Consider the following 23,138-nt stretch of genomic DNA (forward strand, 5'->3'; position numbering starts at 1 on the left):
AAAATAAATAAAAGAAATTAGAAAAAAGAACTAAAGCTAAATTCTCACTTGATCCAAATCTGTAGGTATTAGAAGAAATGTTAGAAATAAAAAATTGAAACATTTCCCCTTAAAGTCTATCCTAGACAGGTGATAACATAGACCAAAAACTCATCTCTAAGATAGGTGGCATACAATGTCAAATGAACTTAATCTACACTTTGCTGAAAAGATCCCAAGGACTCTCTATAAAATCAGACAACAAAATATAAAATTGGAGATTCTTTAAGATTACATAAATATTTGGCTGGTATAGGTTAAGAAAAGTAAATGGAAAGTAAGAACTTCCTTAAAAATCTTAATGTAAATGAATTTCAGCAAATTTAGCCATCTTAACCTTTATGTCTGGCAGCTGATATGGGATAACAAAATAAAAATAATTTCAATATGTAAAACAAAAACAAAAAGATTAAGTAGAAATTTGATACCAGCAGTAACTGCATGTCTAGTTTCAATAACATTTTACAACGATGATCTTATCTAAATATGTCAAATACAAAGGATTAACCAAAATTTCTATTTTCTTACAAAGCTTCAAAAGCCTTAAAGGAGAGACGGAGCCTAGACATCCTACTTCAAGAAATCTTAAAAGAAAACTGCCCAAATCTCTTCAAATCAGAGGACAAGGTGGAAATAGAAAGAATCTATAGAAATAGAAAGTCACTTCCTAAAAGAAACCCCAAAATGAAAACTCCAGGAATATCTTAGCCAAATTTTAGAGCTTCCAGGTCAAAGAAAAAAATAGTGTAAGCAGCCAGAAAGAATGAATTTGTGTACTAAGAAGTCAAAGTCAGAGTCACACATAATTTAGCAGCCACCACTATAAGAAGCACAGAACTTGGAATACTAGTTCTGTATTCTAGAAGGCAAAAAATATGGGCTCAGAGCCAAGAATATCTTACTCAGCAAACCTGAGAAGAATAATTACAGGGGGGAAATGGACTTCAGTAAAATAAGAGGTCTTTTCAAGCATTCTTGATGAAAAGACCAGAGCTGCAGAGAAATTCTGAAGGTCAAACACAGAGGAAAAAAGACATAAAAAGGTAAATATGAATGAACAATGATAACTAACAAGGATAAACTGCTTACATTCAAATATGTGGAAATGTTACATGTGTCTCCTGATTCCTATCATCATCAGGGTTAATGGAGTAAAATTAGACAAGGCCTGGGAGTGGTTACGTTTTGTCTTGATGGTCTTAAGAAAAGAATGGAAAGGGGAAGAGGAATGTGCTGGAGGGGAAAGAGAAAGCAAAGTTAGGGAAAATTATCTCACAGAATCAGGGTTCTACGTCTCAAGGAGATGGTGAAGGGGAAATGGCTAACACTTGAACTTCACTCTCATCTGAATTGATTACAAGGGAACATACACACACACACACACACACACAGAGTTAAATACAAAATTCCATTTTGCTCAATAGGAAAATAGGAAGGAGAGGGAAGGAGGAATCAGAGGAAGGGTAGATTAAGGGAAGGATGAATTTTAAGCAAAACAAACTCTTAAGAAAGTACCAAAATATTTATAGATCTTTTTTGAGGTGACCTGAGGGAGTGCTCATAAACTGGGAATAAACAAGTTATTGTATATAAATGTGACAGAATACTACTGTGCTGAACTCCTCAAAAAAAATGACAAACCAGGTTTACAAAAGACTAATGATGAAGGACTCAGAATGCTGAATAAAACAAAAAAAATTTTGTTTAGATATGGCCAATGTGGAAATTTGTTTTGATTGACTACATTTGTAATAGGTTTTGCTTTTCTCATGCTTTCTAGCTACCTATCTCTACACACACACACATACACACACACAGAAATTTTAGACTGAAATTTACTTCAAATATTACTGCAAAAGAGCTACAATTTCACATTACAAAAAATGACTTAAAAGATGGTCTTTCAGTTCTATTATAGTCCCACAAAAAACTGATCAACTGATGATTATCATTCTAAATTTATATAGGCTAGTCTTCTTGCAGAAGTCTAGGGCTGGGCCCATATTCAAACTCTTCTAGGTTGGAAATACTTGCCAGAATGTGTCCTTCACTGACAAAGCCTCTGAGAACTTTGTGTCACCTCACATCAAAATAAGACATTAGGGTACGACACCGCAATAAAAACATCTTGAACTGTATGTAGAAATATTAACTTAGAGAAAGTTATTATCACATGATAAATGTCACTTGAATTCCAATGACCATAAGTATTTATACTGCTACTCTCCTAATTGGGAAGCTAGGTGGTACAATAGATAGAGCATTGGCCTGGAGTCAGGAAAACTGATCTTCCTCAGTTCAAACCTGGCCTTAGACCCTTATTCAGCTGTCTGAGCCTGGAAAACTCATTTAACTTTGTTTGCTTCAGTTTCCCCATCTGTAAAGTGAGTTGGAGAAGGAAATGGCAAACTACTGCAGTATCTTTGCCAAGAAAACCCCAAATAGATTCATGAAGAGACAGACTCGAACGACTAAATAAATTTTCCTAATGAAATATGTTTCATACATATATACACATACGTAAACAGCTGAGGATACAAAGAGATAAAAGACAGTCCTTGCTACAAGTGACTTAAATATATTCCAATTGATGTAAAGAAGTCGCTCCTTTTTCCATTTTAAAATTACCCTTCATCATTCACAAAGTTATAGTTTGAGGATATAACATACACACCCAGAAAAATAATCATCTAAAATAACATCAATGATACTTTTACTATTAGAATGATAATATATCATCTAAGTCAAGAACTAATACTAAAATCTGAATAGAAGAAATGACAAATGATCAAATGCTGTTAACTCCTTAGTTCCAGCAGGCATTTTCAAATGTTAATCCCATGGGTTTTCCCCCTTAGACTTTACAAAACAAAAATACTGACACTCAAATTTAGAAACTCTATGGGACAGCTTTATATTCAATGTATTTTTCAAAACATACTTTTGCCTAAGTTATATTTATTGCAAATTTTATTATACATATTTAAAACCCCAAAGGTGTTTTATCTAACATACTTTTATTAATTGAAAAAGTTACACCAGTCTTTCAAGAAAATATAGCAATAAATGACTTCTCCAAGTGATTAGTAATGAGTATAATAGCCAGCTAATGACTAAGAGGTACAGCATGATATGTCAGAATACATTTAAGTTTAAAAAGTTTTACTCTAAAATAGCGACAATAGAAATTTCACACTTCTGAAAAAAGCTAACATTCATACCCTCCCTAAGTTTCTTTGATGGTAATAAAAACAATCATTATGGAAATAAATATCTATATTTAGATATCTATAAATCTAGGCATCTAATATATCTTCTTAAAATGAATCGATGAACATATTCCTCCTTTCAGAAGATATATAAACAAATCTGAATCTGTTGAAAACAAAAAATAATAGTTCACATACTGATTCAACCCTATAAGGTTTAAAGCAAATTATTTAAGTTATCACCAGTTTATAGGTGAGGGAAACTGAGATACTCAGAGGTTAAGCGCTTCTGCTTATAGAAAAGTCATCCAGCTAATAAATGGCAAAACCAAAATTCAAATCTAGTCCTTGTAACCTAAGCCTAGCACTTTTTTCACTATACTAAGCCTCCTCTCTAAATAAGAGTAAACTATGTTATAAAAGTATTCATTATCATAAAATCACCTTTTTTTTTATAAGATCTGTTTTAAGAAAATTGATATTTAATTTAGTAAAACTTTTTTAAAAATGTTAATGTGATTTGGTCTAAATGACCCGAAATCCTAAATGGGTTCTCAAATTTTAAGCAAACCCCAGTTAAGATTCAGAAATCTGGTTACTTTCTACACATTAATTGTATAAAACTAATGGTAACTGATGAGATTTAAAACTGAAAAAAAATTTCCTTCCAAAGGATATATGTACCATTCCCTACCTTCATTCTTTGTATAGGTAGGGCTGTATAAATAGGGAATGTTATATACACTGTCACACTCAGTGTGGGTTGTTCATGCTGAAAGGTATTTTTTTCTTCTTTTAAAAAAGGAATGAGTCACTGGTTAGGAAAGAGAGAAGAGGGTTGTAAGCAGGACTGAAGGTCAGTTAGTGAGCATTTATTAAATGCCTACTACTTGCGAGGCACTGTTCTAAGCTCTGAGGAAACAAAGAAAGGCAAAAGATAGCTCTAGCTATCAAGGAGCTCACAATTTAATGGGGAAAAGACAGAAAACAAACATTTATGTATATGAACAAGCTATATACAGGGTAAATAGGAAATAATCAGCAGAAGGAAGGTCCTAAAAAAATTAAAAGGGATCAGGTCAGCTTCCTACAGAAAGTGGGATTTCTAGTTGTGACTTGAAGAGAGTCAAAGGAAGCCAGAAGGCAGAGATGAAGAGGAAAATTATTTCAAACAGCAGGGGCAAGCAGAAAAAATGCCCAGAGCTAAGAGGGAGTGTCTTGTTCCTGGACTAGCAAAGAGGCTGGTGTCAATGGGTCAAAAACAACATGGGAGGCTGTAATTATAAGAAGACTGCCAGGGGGAGGGGGAATGGGGCAGGGAATTTGAATATGAAGGGACCTTGAATGCCAAAAAGATTTTTTTTTAATTTTATACTAGAGGTGACAGGGAACCAATGTTTAATGGGATGACATGGTCAGATCTATGCTTACGCAAAATCACTTTGGTGGCTTAATGGAGGACAGACTGGAGTAGAAGAGAGACTTGTGGCAGATGATAAAAGTATTGCAAAAATGGTATCAAATTTTTAAAAAATAATTTGCAATAGTTTATATAAAAATATTATTGCTTTTGTGTATATAACCTAAGAATGTCTAAGAAGTCAATGCCTACTAACTTTGAAAATATTTTTAAAAGACAATTCTTTCTTCCAAAAATTAAATTAATAAATATATTTTAATAAATATAGTTCAGGATTTAACTACACACATTCAACTATATCCAACTATAAAGGTACCATCTCCATTTTCTTTCCATTAAAGTGGAAATATCTTATTGTATTCCTACTCTAATGCCCCAGTATAGCATGAAGATGACCCTAAAATCTTGAAGGCTTTCAAAATAGAGCAGAAGCTCTGTCAAGTTAAATCAAGCTAGAAAGGCATATCACCATCACCATCACCACTACCACCATTATCATCATCATCATCATCATCAACTAACATTTATATAATGCTTTTGGTTTTGCAAAGTACTCTACACTTATTATCTCATTTGATCCTTCAAGTCTGTCCCAGTGAAGAACAGACTAGTTTAGTATAGAGGTGCTTATCCCCAACAAGCTGGTCACTTGGTGACTGGCCATGACAACCCACATAACAAATAAAACCAGGTACTAGTCCTCCGTCCCATGTGGCCCCTTCTATTTCTGTGATAATAATGGAGGCTGAGTGAAGAAAAGGAAGCACAGGCTTTAAATTGTCTATATAAACATTAACTTAGCTATCATTTCTTGAAATGTAAGATTCTTGCAAAATGAACACACTACTACAATAAATGCAACTAATCAATCTTAACAGTTTTGCTACAAATGAAACTATAAAATAAAAAGAAGTTTCAGCTAAATGGAAGGATAACTTATAGCTTCTCCTTGTAAAGGTAAATAAAGAAGATGGCAATAGTTGATTTTATCATGTGAGCAAATGTATCAAGCCACATCACTTTATGGGATACTCTTGGCTACCTTATACTGTAACTCTCAAGATAAACACTTGCAAAAAAATCACCATGAAAACTACAGTTTACACATCTACATTTGCTGCAGAGGATGAGCTAAAGAAATACCATAAAGAATTCAATAAGACCCTCTCCAAATTAAATCAACATAAACCTCAGGAAGCACTGGATTATCCTTTACTAGAAGTCTTCAAGCAAAAGATGGATAACTGACCTTCGGATTTATTGTAGAGCATATGACTTCCCTAGATGGCCTGAGTTCCCTACTAACTCTGAAAACCTGTGACTCCCTTTCATTTCCAAATCTATATGCTTTTATCCATTCAACTTATATAAAGACCTTATGTATACAAAATCATCGAAAATGGCCAGTGGACAACTGGAACACCCTTCTCCTTTTTAATGCCACCTGATGAGAACTCTACTCAAGCTGGGGTCTGCAGGATGTCTTCCATATCCCCTTTCCACTTAATTTATAAAGTTCAAATTCTTTCATTTGCCATTCAAGGCACTTCAAAATCTGACCACTCTACTTTTCTAGATTTCTCTCATGTTACCCCCGTTCTATACTCGACAAAATTACTACTCACTGACCCCATAAGCATCACCATAGCATTGCAAACAAAGTGTTGACCTTAGAATCCAGAAGACCTTGGTTTTAATTACACTTTCTTGTGCTACTAGGTGCATGACCATGTACAACTCCCTTAACCTCTCTAAGCCTCACTTTCCTCATCTGTGACATGAAGACAGCAATACTTGTAGCATCTACCTAACAGGACTGTTGTGGGGCTCAAATAAGAATGTGTATAAAGTATTTTGCAAACCATAAAGCACAATACAAATGTCAAATGATTATTATTTTTTATTGGATTTGTAATTCCACTGGTTTAAGGAACTACCAACCAGGAAACTCCAGCTTCTACAATATTAAGTTCATCATCAAAACTCTATCTCCCTGAAGCCTCCCACAGAGTTCCTTTCACTGCATCTTGAGTTAATTATCACTCCCAACAAAGACCCCCCCTCTGCTCTTTAGCTGCCTAGTGGCAAAAGGTCTTGTGCAGGAAGAACAAGGAATCACAGATCAGGTGAAACAGATCTCTAAACTCCAGAAGCCAAGCCAGGAGGATAGATTTGGATTTTCTTGCAATGCAGAGGTCCTCAGCATTTCAGCCTAGGACAATTCTTACAACATATGGCCTAGCAAAAGAGAAGGGTGTTTAAAATGAGGGGGTTAAAAATGATTGCTACAAATTTCCTTCTACCTCTAACACTCTACAACCTATGAACTCTTTTTTTCTTCATTTCTTTAAGCTTACTTTCTTTCCATAAACCAGGACTGTCCTGAGAAAGTATGGGTGAAACAAACTTTTTATGTATGAGCCTATATAAAAACCTAAACACTATTTGTAACAATAATTCTATGGGAAAACATAGACTGAGCTCTAAAAAAACCAACTTACTAACTTTTGGAACACAAAACTGTTCATAATTCAGGAGTAGTAGGTTTTAAAGGTGATGGAAAAAGGGTGGTACATCTAACATATTTATTTCATACTGAAATATGTACTGTCCTATACTTTATTCAACGAAACATCTAATTTTATCTACTTTTATGTAAAAATATCTAATTTTAATTGTGTGAGTTTATTTTTTTAAACCAATAGTACTCGTTTGTTAAGGCAAATTTGATCTTTAAGTTGTTGGTTCTAATCTCATTTTTTCACAGCAAAGATAACTAATGATTTAAGGAAACACTAATAATATACACTAAAAAGGTGTGGCCAGAATTAGGTTCTTGGCTACTTTACCTTTCAGAAAGGAAAAACAAAGCAATACTTTCTCAATATATGATGGTACAATACTGAAAACTTCTGTAAGATTTCAGGGTCCTTCCTTACAAATACTGAACAAAACTATTAAAGTGAGTAAAATTTTCTTAACAAGTAATAGCAAAACTCTCAAGCTAATAATGACCAAGATGAAAATGAGAATACTCACTTTGTTGTCTTGGGTTACAAGAATGCTTGCACCTCCAGGTTTCAAAGGCACTTCTTCCATTGCTCCAAACACATCTGTCTCAACAGAAAAGGTCAATTCTAGACCCAGATCACTAATATCATTATCCAGTATCCACTGCAAATTTTTTGCATATTCTGGATCAATAGATGCCACATCCTGATAATTTACAGGAATACCTGAAAAACATATATATATGAAATTGTTAGATGATAAAATCCTTCTGCCTTTCTGTCTGTTTTATGGTAGAACATTGCCCTCTACTGATCTATGGTAAAACTGCAAAATAAAACTAAACTCAACATAATTTAATATTATTCCTAAAACTGGGAAAGAACCCAAAGAATTATTATGTTTAAGTGCAATTGCTTTCCTGATTCTTTACCACGAAAGGATGCATGAAGAATTCAAAAGCAAAGGGGATCTGTGATTTCATTGGTATAGAGTACTCACAAATGAGGAAACTCCCACTATCAATAAAAGCAGATATCTTTAAACCTTAAAGTCTTAGAAAACTTCCTAGGACATTGAAAGGTGACTTGCCTCAGTCACAGAGCAGATATGTATAAGAGGTGGGGCTTAACTCCCATGTCTTCCTGGCTTTGAAGCCAGCTCTCTATGCTGCCTTTCATACTGTCATAAAAAGCTCTGTTAAAGCTTTGTTAAAGACCTATATAAGATTTTCTAAGTGACCATTCTATTGGTTGTAGTCACATTATGTAATATCTTCTTAACATACATATTTAATGTAAAAAACTTTTGGCAATTAAAATCACATTTTTGTTCTTTCAACTAAAAGATTAGGTTTGATTTGGTTTTATTTTTTTCCAAAAAAATTCGTTATACTCAAATCACTGTGTTATAGCATCATTTTAGTTAAATCCTCTTTTTTTTTTGTAATGACTTGGGGTCCACTTTCTTAAAAATTAATCTGCTATAAAACAACTAAGTGATAGGAATAACAAATGAAAATAATAAAGATTTGGAACACAAAGGAACAAGATTCTGTACCTCTGGCCCTTGAAAAAATATTTCTTCAATTTCCTAACAGGGCTTAGATAATGAGTCACTTTTTAAGACTCAACCTTAAAATAACAAGTGAATAAAATGTTCCTAATATGGTCAATGAATTTTTAAAATTCATTCAGTTCTTTCAAAGCTGGACTCAAAGAAAACAATCTAAATAACAAAAAATTTCTAGGCTATTTCCCAACTTAACTGAAAGAACTTAAACTAAGTTTTCTTTTAATAAGAAAATTAGCTTCAAATGAGGTCAGCAAATGAAGACAAATCAAGGAAGGATTTTTTGACATTCAAAATCTCAACGCAGCTAAAATTCTGGGTTCCGATATGATGTTTCATAGGACTGTACATTCTTTTGCTGGCTACTCATCTTCTTTGTGTCCCCCATATGTGGGTGTTTTCTATCTAAGGTGTTCTCTTCAACTTTCCCCTCTTCAATTATTACCTCTATGCACAACTCTCAAATCTGGAACTCTTCTCAGAACTGCAGTACCAGATGCCCTCAAACTCAACATATCTAAAAACAACTCATTATTGTCTTTTCTCCCTTCATATTTCTCTCCCTCCTTCTTCATTTTTGTTTCTAGATCACCAGTAGCCTTATAATCTTAAAGATATCTTTGACTCTTCCCTGTGCCTCACATATAAAACCTCCCATCCAGCATCTAAAAAGCTGTCAAGTCCTATTATTAATGCTACATCTGCATTGTCTCTAGCATCACACATCCTCTACTGCAACAAATCTAACTAAGGCAGCTAAGTGACACAGTAGCTATAGTGCTGGGCCTAGAGTAAAGAAGACCTCAGTTCAAATCCAACCTCAGACACTTATCAGCTCTGTGTCTACTGAATCTTCTTCAGTTTCCTGAGGAAACTGTATGACGGAGACAAGGGCATCTCCTTCCTAGAATTGTTGTGAGGATCAAATGAGATAATATTTGTGAAATGTTTAGGTAGGTACTTAATAAATATTTGTTCCTTTTCTCCTTGTTCCTTTATCCCATTGTAATAACAACCTCTACCTGTGTCTTCCTATAAGCATTTATTAAGCGCTTTCTGTATGCCAGGTATTGCGCTTGGTGCTAGGGATACAAAGGCAAACATGAAACAGTCTGCCCTTAATAAGTTTACATTCTATTGAGGAAGACAACAGGCACACATGTGAGACAACAGGCGCACACGTGCATGCACTTACACATGTACATAATAAAAAGAAGGTAATTTTGGAGAGGAAAGCACTAACAGCTGGGGGAACTCAGTAAAGGTTTTATGTAGAAGGTGGCATTTGGGTTGAATGTTGAAGGACAACATTCTAAGACTTGGAAATGAGAAGGGAGTGCTCTCTGGACGTAGGACACAGCAAGTGCAAAGGCTGGGAAAAGGGCAGCAAACTACTGTATGTTAAGAAACAGCAATGCCAGGTTAGTTGTATTTGAAAGTGAGGAAAGGAAAATAATGGATAAGGCTGGAGAGGTAGGCTTGGGCCTACCTAATACTCTATAATGTCATTGTGGCACTCAAAAACCATTCAGCAGTTCCCCACTTCTGAATAAAGTACAAATTCCCGATGTTCACACTCAAAAGTGTTCCACAATGTAGTTTTTTCTTCTGTTGCCTATCTCACAATAATCCTTGGCATGTATGTGTTCTAAAATAACCACTATTTTCTTTCCTTTCTTCATCTTACCCTTTCCATAGTTAAGTTCCTTTTATTTACCACCACCTGACTCAGCCCAAACGATCTTTCCCTTCGCAAATTTCTTCTACCATGTGTGTTCATCCTTTGTTGCCAAAGAAGATCATGCCATCAGAGAAATAACGACATGACTTGCCCTTGACTTTGTTCCTGAGTGAGGGAGGGCTGTGTAGGTCACCAGCCTCACTTCTCCTCCAGAGCCATCTGAATCCAGTGACCAGATATTCATCAGGATGACTGGAGATGACTCAGGATGAGGCAATTGGGGTTAAGTGACTTGCCCAAGGTCACACAGCTAGTGAGTGTCAAGTGTCTGAGGTGAGATTTGAACTCAGGTCCTCCTGACTCCTGCACTGGTGCTCTATCCACTGTACCACCTAGCTGCCCCTCTACCATGTTACTCATGCTTTGTCCATGCACTGATGTCAGTATCCCTTGTATCAGATATTGAGAGTTTAAGCTCCTTGATCCCTCCAGCATGACTTGCATCTTACTCTTCAATAATTTCAAACTAAACATCTTCAGAGATCCATCCTGTTATGCTGCTCTATCACCCTCCCGTTACCTGACAACTCTGCATAATACTGGGGGATTTATGACTATGGTTAAGATAAAATTTAAAAAGAATGAGAAAAGACAAGCATTAGGTGAAGCTACTAAATCTGTTTCATGTTCAAACCAACACAAAAACAAATTTTCCAAAAGTTGAGGAAAAATATTGTCTAAATAAGGCCTTAGTGAATTAACAGTAGAATCATACCAAGAATGTGCTTGTAGAATGATCGCGTAAAGTAAATGTTGACCAGCTGCCTGTGGTTCAAAGCTAAACCCAAGATCTGTCCAGCAAACCGGAAATAGTTCAAGTGATCAGGATTGACATATGAGTTGCTATTAGGCTGAAAAGTCGTTCCTTTTGAAATTTAAAAAAAAAAAAAAAAGGTTTATTCTCCACTTGGAGAAAGGTAGCATATAGTGTGAAAACATGATAATTTTAATTATCAAAAAGACTATATATGTATTCATTTACTTTAAATTATTCCAGTTCCCTGGGCAGCAATACGAATACAGAATAAAATATCAGGATCAAATTTACAAAATATAAACAGCATACTCAAACAACCAACACGCAAAATGGTTAAGGGACAGAACCTTTCTGCCCCAGAGTAGTTTACATTCTATAAAAACATTATTTCATTGATGACATAATAATTCATAGAGTCCTATGACACAAACAGACTATGCTTTGACCAAAGTTGAGTTAATAAATACTGGTGTTGTGAATAAGCTTCTAAAGTAATAATATCTGTAGAATGTTTAAATTATTCAATAGAAAGAGGGACAAGAAAAAATCATTAATTCACCTCCATTTATCAAGGGAAGTATTTGTGCAAGAAATAAGTTTTCACTGAACTTTGAATGAAGAAAAGAAAATGTCTGTAAGAGGAGTAAGAGTCCAGTCCATACACTGTGAGGAACATAACAGGATGTAATTTAGATAAATGGAAAAGTATGTAGGTGCTTCCAAGTGGAGTAAATAGGCAAGGAATAAGGAGATATAAAAATATGGAATAAAAATAGCAACTTCCAAGCACCAAAACTATCTTGAAACAATAAAAACCAATTCTGAAACTTTGGGCCAGATGGTACATGTTCAAAAAAAAGAAAGCACCAAGTCTACCCATCACAAGAATCCCTTCTTATCACAAAATACCTAACTCGGACCTTTCCCAGCTGACTGTATGAGGAGGAGGAGGAGGTAGTGCAGGAGGCCATTGGCAGTGACTGGCGGCTTTGAAACCAGAAGTGACAGGCCTGGGGACCAAGCTGCCACCACCATGTCTGGCAAAGACTGCATCAACATCTTCCCTTTGCAAATGGCACAGACCATTATGAAGGCTTGATTAAAAGGTGTAAAGACAGGCCAAAACCTCCTAAAGAAAAAATGTGATGCCTTGACTCTTCAAATTGGGCATATCTTAAAGAAGATCATTGAGACCAAAATGCTGATGGGTGAAGTGATGCGAGAAGCTGCTTTCTCACTTGTGGAAGCCAAATTCACAGCTGGCGACTTCAGTACCACTATTATTCAGAATGTGAACAAACCCCAAGTGAAGATCAGAGCAAAGAAAGATAATGTAGCAAGTATCACCTTACCAGTGTTTGAACATTATCAAGGAGCTGACAGTTATGAGTTGACTGGTTTGGCCAGAGGTGGAGAACAACTGGCCAAACTGAAGAGGAACTATGCCAAAGCAGTGGAGCTGCTGGTGGAACTAGCATCACTGCAGACATCATTTGTTACACTGGATGAGTCCGTTAAAATTATGAACAGACAGGTGAATGCCATTGAGCATGTGATCATTCCCCGGATTGAACAGATGCTTATTTACATCATCACAGAACTGGATGAATGAGAACGTGAAGAGCTTTATAGGTTAAAGAAAATACAGGAGAAGAAGAAGGTTCTCAAAGAGAAAACAGAGAGAAAATTGGAGTTACGGAAAGCATCTGGAGAAGTGTTGGAGCCTGCTAATCTATTGGCTGAAGAAAAAGGTAAAGATCTGTTTAAATAGCCCTTCCTATTCTATAGTCTTCTTTATTCATAGTCTTGGTCTTGTGATTTTCTTATAATACATGGTATCCAGGTTGTATATGCAATGGGGCTATTTATTATAGTCCACAAGTTCCGCTAGTTGAAATTAAGTTATTGAGATTATTTGGAGAGATCATGATTATATCAGTCATTTGTAGGACCTACTGCTATTTAGTGGTAATTGACCAGCCTAGGAACCTGTGGAACTATGACCTATTGTTATTCCTCCCCTTCTGGGCCTGTATATATAAGCAGAGTCGTGGTGTTTCATGCTTTAATCATATTTGAGAAACATCCCTTTGAATATAGCAGTGATTCATGCTGATGTGTAGCCTGATTCCTATGTATACAGCAGCCATTGTTTCAATCTACTTTCAGCCTCTGCTTTTGTCACCATGTGCTTCAATCTAGTACTGTGTAAATAACTTCACATCTTTTTTTCTTGCATGGCTGGTCTTAGTCCTATGGAAGAAGACTTTCCCCTCCATTATGGAAGAAATCCTGCCAATTCCTATGTAAATGTAGTATAAGCAGAGTAAAAGAATTTAAAAATGAAAAAAAATACCTAACTCAATCCACTCTGCATTTATTAAACACCAAGCGAATGGTACTGTGCTAGGTGCTAGAAATGCAAAGATAAAATTAAAAACAGACCCTGGTCTCAAAGAGCTTACATCCTATTACAGAGATACATCTTATAGTAAGTATGTAAAAAGGAAGGAAGCTCTAACAAGGAGGGACAATCAGGAAAGGCAGAGGAGATGGTACAAGTTAAACATTGAAGGAAATTAATGATTCTGAAAGGTATAGGTGAGAAGGAAGAGTATTCCATTCCAGCAACAAATACTGTGCCAGATTCTGGGAACAGCAAGTAAGCCAATTTGCAAAGAACTCAGAACCTGACAAAAAGAAGTAAAATACTATAAGCTAGGAAATGTTAGCCAGAGATAAATATGAAGAGCTTTAAATTCACGACTAAGTTTGTATTTCATGCTAACAGCAATAGGGAGTCAATGTAGATTTTTGAGCAGGGGCGTAATGTGGTCAGATGTGCTTGAGGAAGATTTTGCGGCAACTGTGCAGAAAAGCAGTAGAAAGAACAATGGATTTGGCATTGTAGGAAATGGGTTCAAATGCCAGCTCTGCCACTTATTCTTTGTGTGATCTTGGGCAAGTCATCTCACCTCTCTGGGCTTCCATTTCCCTATCTGCATGTAAAATGAAGGGTTTAAAATAGATGATATCAAAGTTCACTTCCATCCTCTATCTGTAAACCTATAAACTTAGAGGATGAACTGAAGAGGAAAGAGGCTTAAAAGCTGGAAGTTAAAACAAGCATCACAATGACGCTAACAAGCAAGAGGTTAGCAAACTAATTATTATTAGAACCCATTACAATATAAAACCTAATGCCAAAGACCCTCAACTTAAAAATGAAGATTTTAAAAACTCTTTCCCCTTCTATTTCCCTTTCTCACTGTGCTTACGAAATCAGACCAGGCAAAACAAGTATCAGGAAGAGATAGTTTATAAAAGTGTTCAAATTTTAAGGAATTTTCATATTCAGCTTTAAACCATAATAGAATCTAACAGCAATTACTTTGTACACCTACAATTTTTAATTTCTCTAGGGTGGTAATGAATGAAAACACTATGTCCAGTGTACTAAAATAAGGTGGAATGTAAGAGCTGGTAGTTTCTGGCTCTCATTATGATAGTTGTTCATAAGCCTTGAGCCTTTGCAATTCAGCTCCTGACTATATCACTCAATTGAAACTGCTCTGTTTGAAATTACCAATGACATTTTAATTGACTAATCTACTGACCTTTTCTCAATCATTCTTTTTCTACCTCCCTATAGTCTCTGAAACCATCAATCACTCTCTAGGTTTCTGTGACACTGCTATATCCTGATCCTCCTCCTACATGTCTGACAGGTCCTTCTCAGATTCCATTGCTAGGTCAAGGCCTTTTTTAAAAAATATATATAATATTTATTTTTCAGTTTTCAATATTCACTTTCACAAAAATTTGAATTCAAAATTTTCTCCCCATCTCTGCCCATTCCCTACCCCTGGACAGTATGCATCCCATCCACCCTTTCCCCCACTCTGTCCTCCCTTCTATCACTTCCCTTTCTTCATCCTCCTCCCCTGTATTTTCCTGTAGGGCAAAATAGATTTCCATACCCACTGCCTGTACATCTTATTTCCCAGTTGCATGCAAAAATAATTTTTAATATTTGTTTTTAAATCTTTGAGTTCCATATTCTCTCCCTCCCTCCCTACCCACCCTCATTGAGAAAGTAAGCAATTCAAAATAGGTCAAAAGTAGCCATGTAAAACACTTTCATAACAGTTATGTTGCTAAAAACTAACCACATTTCCCTCTATCCTGTCCTGTCCTTCATTTATTCCATTCTATCCCTTGATCTGTCCCCCTACGATAATGTTTGCCTCTGATTATTCCTTTTCCCAATTTGCTGTCTCTTTTATTATCTTCCCTCTCCCATCCCCTTCCCCCTGCTTTCCTGCAGGGTAAAATAGATTTCCATACCCAATTGAGTGCATGTTATTCCCTCCCTAAGCCAAATCCCAAGAGGTTAAGCCTCACTTATTCCCTTTCATCCCCCCCCCTTCCTCTCCCACTGTAAAAGCTCCTTCTTACCTCTTTTATGTGCGATGATTTGCTACATTCTACCTCTCCCTTTCTCTTTCTCTTACTACATTCCACTCAACAGTAAATTTTATTTTTAGGTATTCTCCCTTCAGATTCAGCTCTATGTCTGTGTGTGTTTATATACACATAAACACACACACATACATTCATATACATACCTACACATATACACATACATACACACCTATATTTGTATATATACAAATATACGTGTGTGTGTGTGTGTGTGTTTGTATATATACAAATATACGTGTGTGTGTGTGTGTGTGTGTGTGTGTGTAATCCCTCTAACTTACAAACATCATTTTTCCATGCAGGAATGCAAACAGTTCAACTTTAATGAGCTCCTTATGACTTCTCTTCCCTATTTACCTTTTCATGTTTCTCTTGATTCTTGTATTTGAAAGTCAAATTTTCTATTCAGCTCTGGTCTTTCCAACAAAAATGTTTGGAAGTCCTCTATTTCATTGAAATTCCATTTTTTTCCCCTGAAGTATTATACTCAGTTTTGCTGGGTAGGTTATTTTTGGTTTTAATCCTAGCTCCTCTGACCTCTGGAATATCACATGCTAAGCCCTTTGGTCCCTTAACGTAGAAGCTGCTAGATCTTCCGTTATCCTGATTATATTTCCACAATACCTGAATTGTTTCTTTCTGGCTGCTTGTAATATTTTCTCCTTGACCTGGGAACTCTGGAATTTGGCTACAATATTCCTAGGAGTTTTCCTTTTGAGGTCTCTTTCCAGAGGTGATCAGTGAATCCTTTCCATTTCTATTTTACTCTTTGGTTCTAGAATATCAGGGCAGTTTTCCTTGAAAATTTCTTGGAAGATGCTGTCTAGGCTCTTTTATTGATTATGGTTTTCAGGTAGATCAATAATTTTTAAATTATCTCTCCTGGACCTATTTTCCAGGTCAATTGCTTTTTCCAATGACATATTTCACATTGTCTTCTATTTTTTCATTCTTTTGGTTTTGTTTTAAAATTTCTTGATTTCTCATAAAGTCATTAGTTTCCATCTGCTCCATTCTAATTTTTAAAGAGCTAACTTCTTCAGTGAGCTTTTAGACTTCCTTTTCATTTGGTCAATTCTGCTTTTTAAGGCATTCTTCTTCTCATTGGCTTTTTGGACTTCTTCTCCCATTTGGGTTAGTTTATTTTTAAAGGTGTTATTTTCTTCAGCATTTTTTGGGTCTCCTTTAGCAAGCTGATGATTGATTTTTCACAATTTTCTTGCATCACTTTCATTTCTCTTCCCAATTTTTCTTTCACCTCTCTTATCTGATTTTCAAAATCCTTTTTCAGATCCTCCATGGTCTAAGAACATTTCATATTTTTTTTTTTGGAAGCTCTAGTTGTAGGAGTGTTGACCTTGCTGTTTTCCTCTGGTTGTATACTTTGATCTTCCTCATCCAAAAGGATGGAAGAAAATATCTTTTCACTAAGAAACTTTCTATAGTCTTATTTGTTTTTTCCCCTTTTTTGGGCATTTTCCCAGTCAATTACTTGGCTTTCGAGCCAGTTGTCAAGTGGAGGGTATATTACCCCAGGCTTCAGAGGTTTTGTGCAACTGTTCTCCAAGATATCTCTAGGGACCCGTAAATTCTCAGTTCCTCCAATGTGGTTTGATCAAAGGAGAGGTATTTATTCCTCAAGTAAGATTCCCTTTCCACAGCTGCCACCACCTCCACCACACCAGTGTTCTTCCTCACCCTAGGACTGCCACTCAATTTCCCCACTGTCTGTAGGTCAGAAGTTCCAGAAGTGGCCACTGCTGTGGCAGTGGCTCCCACTGCCCTGGGACTGTGGTTGGACCATGTTCCCCTCTCACCCAGGTGAGAGAACTTTCCCACTGACCTTTAGAAGCTGTCTTTGGAGTTTGTGGCTTGAGAAATCTGGAAACCACAGCAGGTGCCCATGATTCAGCATCCTGAAGCCTAATCCAGTGCTGTCTGTGTTGGCTTGGCCTACGTTGGGCTGTGCTCCACTCTGAGTCCAGTACAACAAACCCTTCCAGGTTGTGTTGGGCTGGAAATCTGTTTCACTCTGTCTTTTTGTGGCTTCTACTACTCTAGAATTTGTTTAGAGTCATTTTTTACAGGTATTTTAAGGGCTTTGGGGGCAGAGCTCAAGCAGGTCCATGCTTTTACTCCACCATTTTGGCTCTGCCCCTCCCAACCCCACGCAAGTCCCTTGGGTCTTCTTTTCTACTCCTTATATTCCATTTCACCTGGTGATCATCAGCTTCCATGGATTCAATTTTCATCTTTACAGTGAGGATTCTCAAGCCTCTCATGAGTTACAGTCTAGCTGAACATCTTGATTGGATTTTAGGCATTTTAAAGTCAAAGTGTCTAAAACTGAACTCAATATCTTTTCCCTAAAACTCTCCCTTCTTCTAAATGTTCTTAATTCTATCCAGAGTGCCACCATACTCAGTCATCCAGGCTTACAACCTAGGTGTCTCACCTGACCTACTACAGCAGTCTTTTGGTTGGTCTCCCCACCTCAAGTCTCTACCTACTCCAATCCCTCCTACAGTCAGTTATCAAAATGATCTTCCAAAAGTACAGGTCTGTCACTTTCCCCTCCTCCCTCAAATCTGCCATTTGATCAATTACTGTGGCTCCCCATTACTTACAGGATCAAATATGAAATACTATTTGGCTTTTAAAGTCTTCATAACCTGGGCCCCTCCTCCCTTTCCAGTCTTCTCACATTTATTCTTTTCCACGTAATCTGTAATCCAGTGACAGTGACCTTCTTGATATGTTCCTTGCACAAAACATTCCATTACCCAATTTCAGGTATTTTCACTGGCTGCCCCATATACCTGGAACTCTCTTCTTTTTTATCTCCATCTCATAGCTCCTTTGAAATCCCAGCTAAAATCTAACCTTCACCCTTAGTTCCCTCCTTCTGAGATTACCCACAATTCAGCCTGTACATCTTCTCTGTCTACAGTTGTTTGAATGTTGTGTCCTCTATTAAACCATGAGCTCTTTGACAGCAAGGCCTGTTTTGGGCCTCTCTTTGTATTACCAGCACTTTACACATAGTAAGCATTTAATAAAGGCTAGCAGATTAATTTATTAAAAATAATTTAACTTCAAGGGGTTACACAAGAGACTAGGAAATTCTGGTGTTGAAACAATTTCAGTGAATTAAAATCAAAGAGTAAGATCTTATAAAATTAAATAATAAAAAAAGTTGCTTTTTGGTTTAAAAAACAATAATTATGACCATAAACAGTGTAAAGATCAAGAAATATGTTCATTTTGTAAATACACGTGTAACTGTTATAGTCCTGAATACAAAACATGGTTATAACAAAAATAACACTAGATTTTGGGTCAAAAGATTTGAATTCTAGTCTTTGATCTGCACTTTCTTTGGCCAAGTCATTACTCTAAGCTTTAGTTTTCTTATCTATAAAATAAGAAAAATAATATGGGACCTGACAGTTTTAGCAAATGAGATCACGTAAATAAATACTATACTTTGGATACTTTAATATGTCATATAAATGTAAGCCATTAATAATTGTCAAGATAAAAGAAATTATACACTTACCATCAGCTGATTGGGTGAACAGTGCATAATCAGGGTTAATTATCTCATTAGATAAAATATCAAACCACTCACGTACCACCCCTTGACCCTGAGCATAAGAAAAGAAGAATAACTAATAATAAAGATGATACATATGTATATAGATTCTGAAATGCCATAATATTTCAAAATATGAGGAAAACAAAATTTTAATTAAATTTCTTTATTTTCATTTACTGTCAAGTTCTACTTAAGTATATATTTCAGTCTTTTTTACATAGTGATATACATTTCACTTATTTTTATACCCACCATGCCTTCTTCTCCATGGAAACGCACAGCAATCCCCTGTTTTAGCTTTGCACAATTTGCTTTAGACACAACTTCACAGCTACTCCTAAAAATAGAATCTACATATGTAACAATGATTAGTTTTATATCTTAAAAGTCATTATCAAAAAAATGTTTTGTGAATCTCAAATGCATTAGCTTTTTTGTCAAATAAATATACCTCTGTGAACCAGCAGGATATCATTTTCATTCACTGGCCTGTGTACCATGTCTGAATCTGATTGCCCTGAATGCAAATGTTCATAAAACCATTCACAACGATCTTTAAAAGGCTACCAAAAAAAAAACAAAAAAACAGATGTGTTAAATATTACAATTATATAATTATCATCTTTGCTTTAAGCATTACGCAAAATACTCTGATTATAAAATACCATTGTGAGACTCTGAGTAATTAGTTGATAATGTTCAAACATTTCAGCAACTGCTCACAAAATAAAAGCAAAACTATGCACAACCTACATATTTTCTAGAACTTGCTACCATTTTCAACAGGATATCATTGATAATTTAGAAATTTATGTCCAGCCATTTAATGTCAGACATGTAACTGAACACATCTACAACCAATTAGTGTCTTTTCAAGCTCAATAAAGCTTTCAAAAATTAATTCTCATGCACAGAAAACACCACGGTACATGTTTCATTTCATTTTTAATTAAAATAGTCCCATGTATAGCCTTTATTTTGCCCTTCGGAATAAGAGATGGCCTTTTGATTGGCAATTAAGAAGTATTAGGTACCCTTTCCTCTCTCCAAAAGCTCTGAAGCTAATAAAAAAGTCTGACGACAGATGTGGATACTATGATTAGCTACTAAGTAAACAAAATGATAATGATGAATAACTTTGTAATCCATTAGAAAATATTTACTGAGCACTTATATTTGGCCAGTACTGTGAGAGATGAAAAAAAAGCATCGAGCAAAATCTCTGCACTCAGGCAATCTATAATCCAGTTGAGGACATAAAGACATGAAACAATTGTGGAACAACACAAGGAAGTAGATATTTAGGTGTTTAAAGTATGTGATGTAGACTATAGATTAGACAGGAGTTGAGAGCTGGGAAAGTGGAGGCCAAAGCAGTTGAGAAAGACATCATAAAAGAGATATGACTTTGGAAGATTCATAGATTCTTAGGGATATAAGTAGACCTAGAAATCATCTGGTCTCATCAATTCATTTCTCAGTTAAGAAAAATGAGGCACAAGATCATAAAGATGGCGACAAGGATGAAACCCAAACCCAAGTTTTTTATCTCCCAGTCTAGTACTATTTCAACTGCTCCTTGATATCTGTTACATATTGAAGTAAAGTCAGGCTTTGTTTGAAGAAGAGAAAGCAGCATACCAGTCAGAAAAAGTATCATGAAGAAGGACACACAGGTTTCTTGCTCACAGTGGACACTGTAAATCAGCATGACAAAAGCAGAGGAAGAAGATGCTGATTTGACATTTGGGTGAATGTTGGAAGATAAATGGAAATAAGTATGGACAAGCAGAAAGAGGAAATGTCTGTGTTTGGTCTTTAATCTTGCTACATTAAGATAAGAAGCAATTTTGTTTTGGTTTCATTTTTAGTCTGCAGGTGACATAATTCTGGTAAGCAATACACCACTTTTGGGTTTTTCCATCATGCTCCTGTGTTGGCTAACTTTCTGCTCCCATTCAATCACCCCCTACCTCCATGTAATGGCAATCAGATTAGGACCTTTTGCTGCTTTTATTTTACTAAAATTTGCCTCTGACTGAGTAGAGTGATTGGGAAGGTTCCTTTCCCATCCATTGATGGGCCTACCCAAGGTGAGAAGCTGGATTAGGAGAGTTGTTTCATAGGAGGATCCCAAGTACCTTTTGTTTTTTTTTTCCTACTGAGGCACTGGGTGAGAGGGTTATGACCCCTGGCTTGAAAAAGTATATAAATACTCTGAGGGTGAGGTTTTACTTTGGGGCTTACTGACTGGAACTGTTTCTTTGGCCAGAGAGACTCTGGGAAACAGTTAAAGAACACCCCCTGCCCAAACCCAGAGGGTGATGCTTCCCTCTCTGGTAACTGTGTATGTATGTAATGGCCAGACATTTTGGAAGCATGTCTGTTGACTTTTGATTTCTCTGTATTTTCTTTAAAATTTTAATTTTGATTTTCTCTGATACCTGTACTTGATTAAAGTGATTGTTAACCCCCTGAAAGTTGCTTTCCTTTTATGAATACAGATCTAAGAACCTGTGGTAGCAGGTCCCCCTGTGTATGTTGGGGTGCTTACTGTTACACCCCATCTTCTAGCCTCCCTTTTCAGTCTCCTTTTATGTTCCTTCAATAGACCATAAGTTTTTTAACACAAAGACTTTCATTGTTTTTATTTCTATTTCTATCTCCAGAACTTATCATGGTGAATCACACAGTAGGTACTTAATGTTTTACTGACTAGGAAAAATACATAAGATGGGCTGGAAAGGAGAAATAAAAGAACCTCTACCTCCCACTCCCTCTCAAAAAAAAAATACTCAGCAAGAAGGAAATTATAGTAACAAACATGAGGTAATAAAGTCACTTTACTAGGCAGTGACAAAGGAGATGAGAGAATGAATCTAAAACATTTTGCAGGAAGAATCAATAGGACTTGATGACAAATTAGTCCCAGGAAGTGAAGAAGTACATAAAGTTAAAGAAAATAAGACTTATAAGACTGAAAGAATGGATGGCAATAGTGTCTTTAAAAGAAATAAGAGATGGGACAGAGCCAAGATGGCTGAGTAGAAGGAAGCACCTCTAGAAGCTCTGCCCCCCACAGCTCATAAAATACCTGTAAAAAATGACTTTACACAAATTCTAGAGCAGCAGAAGACAAAGTGAAAGAGATTTCCAGCCCAAGGTAGCCTGGTAGGCCAACAGAAAATGTTTACCACACCAGGCACAGAGTGGAGCACAGTCCAGTCTTGGCCACACTGCAGCTGGGACAGAACTTGAGTGGGTTTCAAGGCGCCACCAGCAGCAGCTGTGATTCCCTGATCCCTCAAACCACAAACACAAAAGGCAGCTTCAAAGGTCAGTGAGAAAGCTTTCACCTCTGTGAGAAGGAAGCAGGGTCCTCCTGCCCTAGCCCAGGCCCCAGGCGGTGCAGCTTCCATTGTTGGAGCCCTGGTCTAAAGACCCTGGGGGAACTGACCTGCTGATCTAGATCTCAGGCCTGAGTGGGCCCTGGGGTGAGGGGGACGAGCGCTGGCTGGCATGCTGGAGGTGGTGGAGGCTCTGGAGAGGGAATTCTACTGGCAGATACTGGGCAGAAAAGAGTGTTTGTAGTTGCTCCCAAACCAGAATGCAGGCCAGCAGAGGAGTAAACTCCTCTCCCTTGATTGTGCCTTAAAGGAACTAAGAACTTACAGGTCCCCAGGGTATACCCTACTCTTGACAAAGAACTCAAAAGTCAAGTAACTGGCTAGGAAAATGCCCAAAAAGAGGGAAAAAGAATAAGACAATAGGTTACTTCCTTGGTGAGCAGGTATTTTCTACCATCCTTT

General features: G+C 36.5%; 1 protein-coding gene and 1 pseudogene across 2 annotated transcripts in view; one reads left to right on the forward strand and one right to left on the reverse strand.

Moving 5' to 3' along the window:
• The window catches only part of HACE1 (HECT domain and ankyrin repeat containing E3 ubiquitin protein ligase 1), a 99,336-nt gene that overhangs the window by 14,734 nt on the left and 61,464 nt on the right, over positions 1-23,138 (reverse strand). For both annotated transcript variants that reach the window (XM_072642937.1, XM_072642938.1), the window contains exons 15-19: positions 19,781-19,892; positions 19,582-19,679; positions 19,291-19,378; positions 11,205-11,354; positions 7,708-7,904 (exon numbers count right to left, since the gene is read on the reverse strand). In XM_072642937.1, the coding sequence (XP_072499038.1) occupies positions 7,708-7,904; positions 11,205-11,354; positions 19,291-19,378; positions 19,582-19,679; positions 19,781-19,892 (645 nt within the window). The remainder of the gene's footprint in view (positions 1-7,707; positions 7,905-11,204; positions 11,355-19,290; positions 19,379-19,581; positions 19,680-19,780; positions 19,893-23,138) is intronic.
• On the forward strand, positions 11,362-13,593 carry LOC140526590 (V-type proton ATPase subunit D pseudogene; annotated as a pseudogene).

Source organism: Notamacropus eugenii, chromosome 2 (genome assembly GCF_028372415.1).
Source record: "Notamacropus eugenii isolate mMacEug1 chromosome 2, mMacEug1.pri_v2, whole genome shotgun sequence".
In the NCBI taxonomy this organism is placed as follows: Eukaryota; Metazoa; Chordata; class Mammalia; order Diprotodontia; family Macropodidae; genus Notamacropus; species Notamacropus eugenii.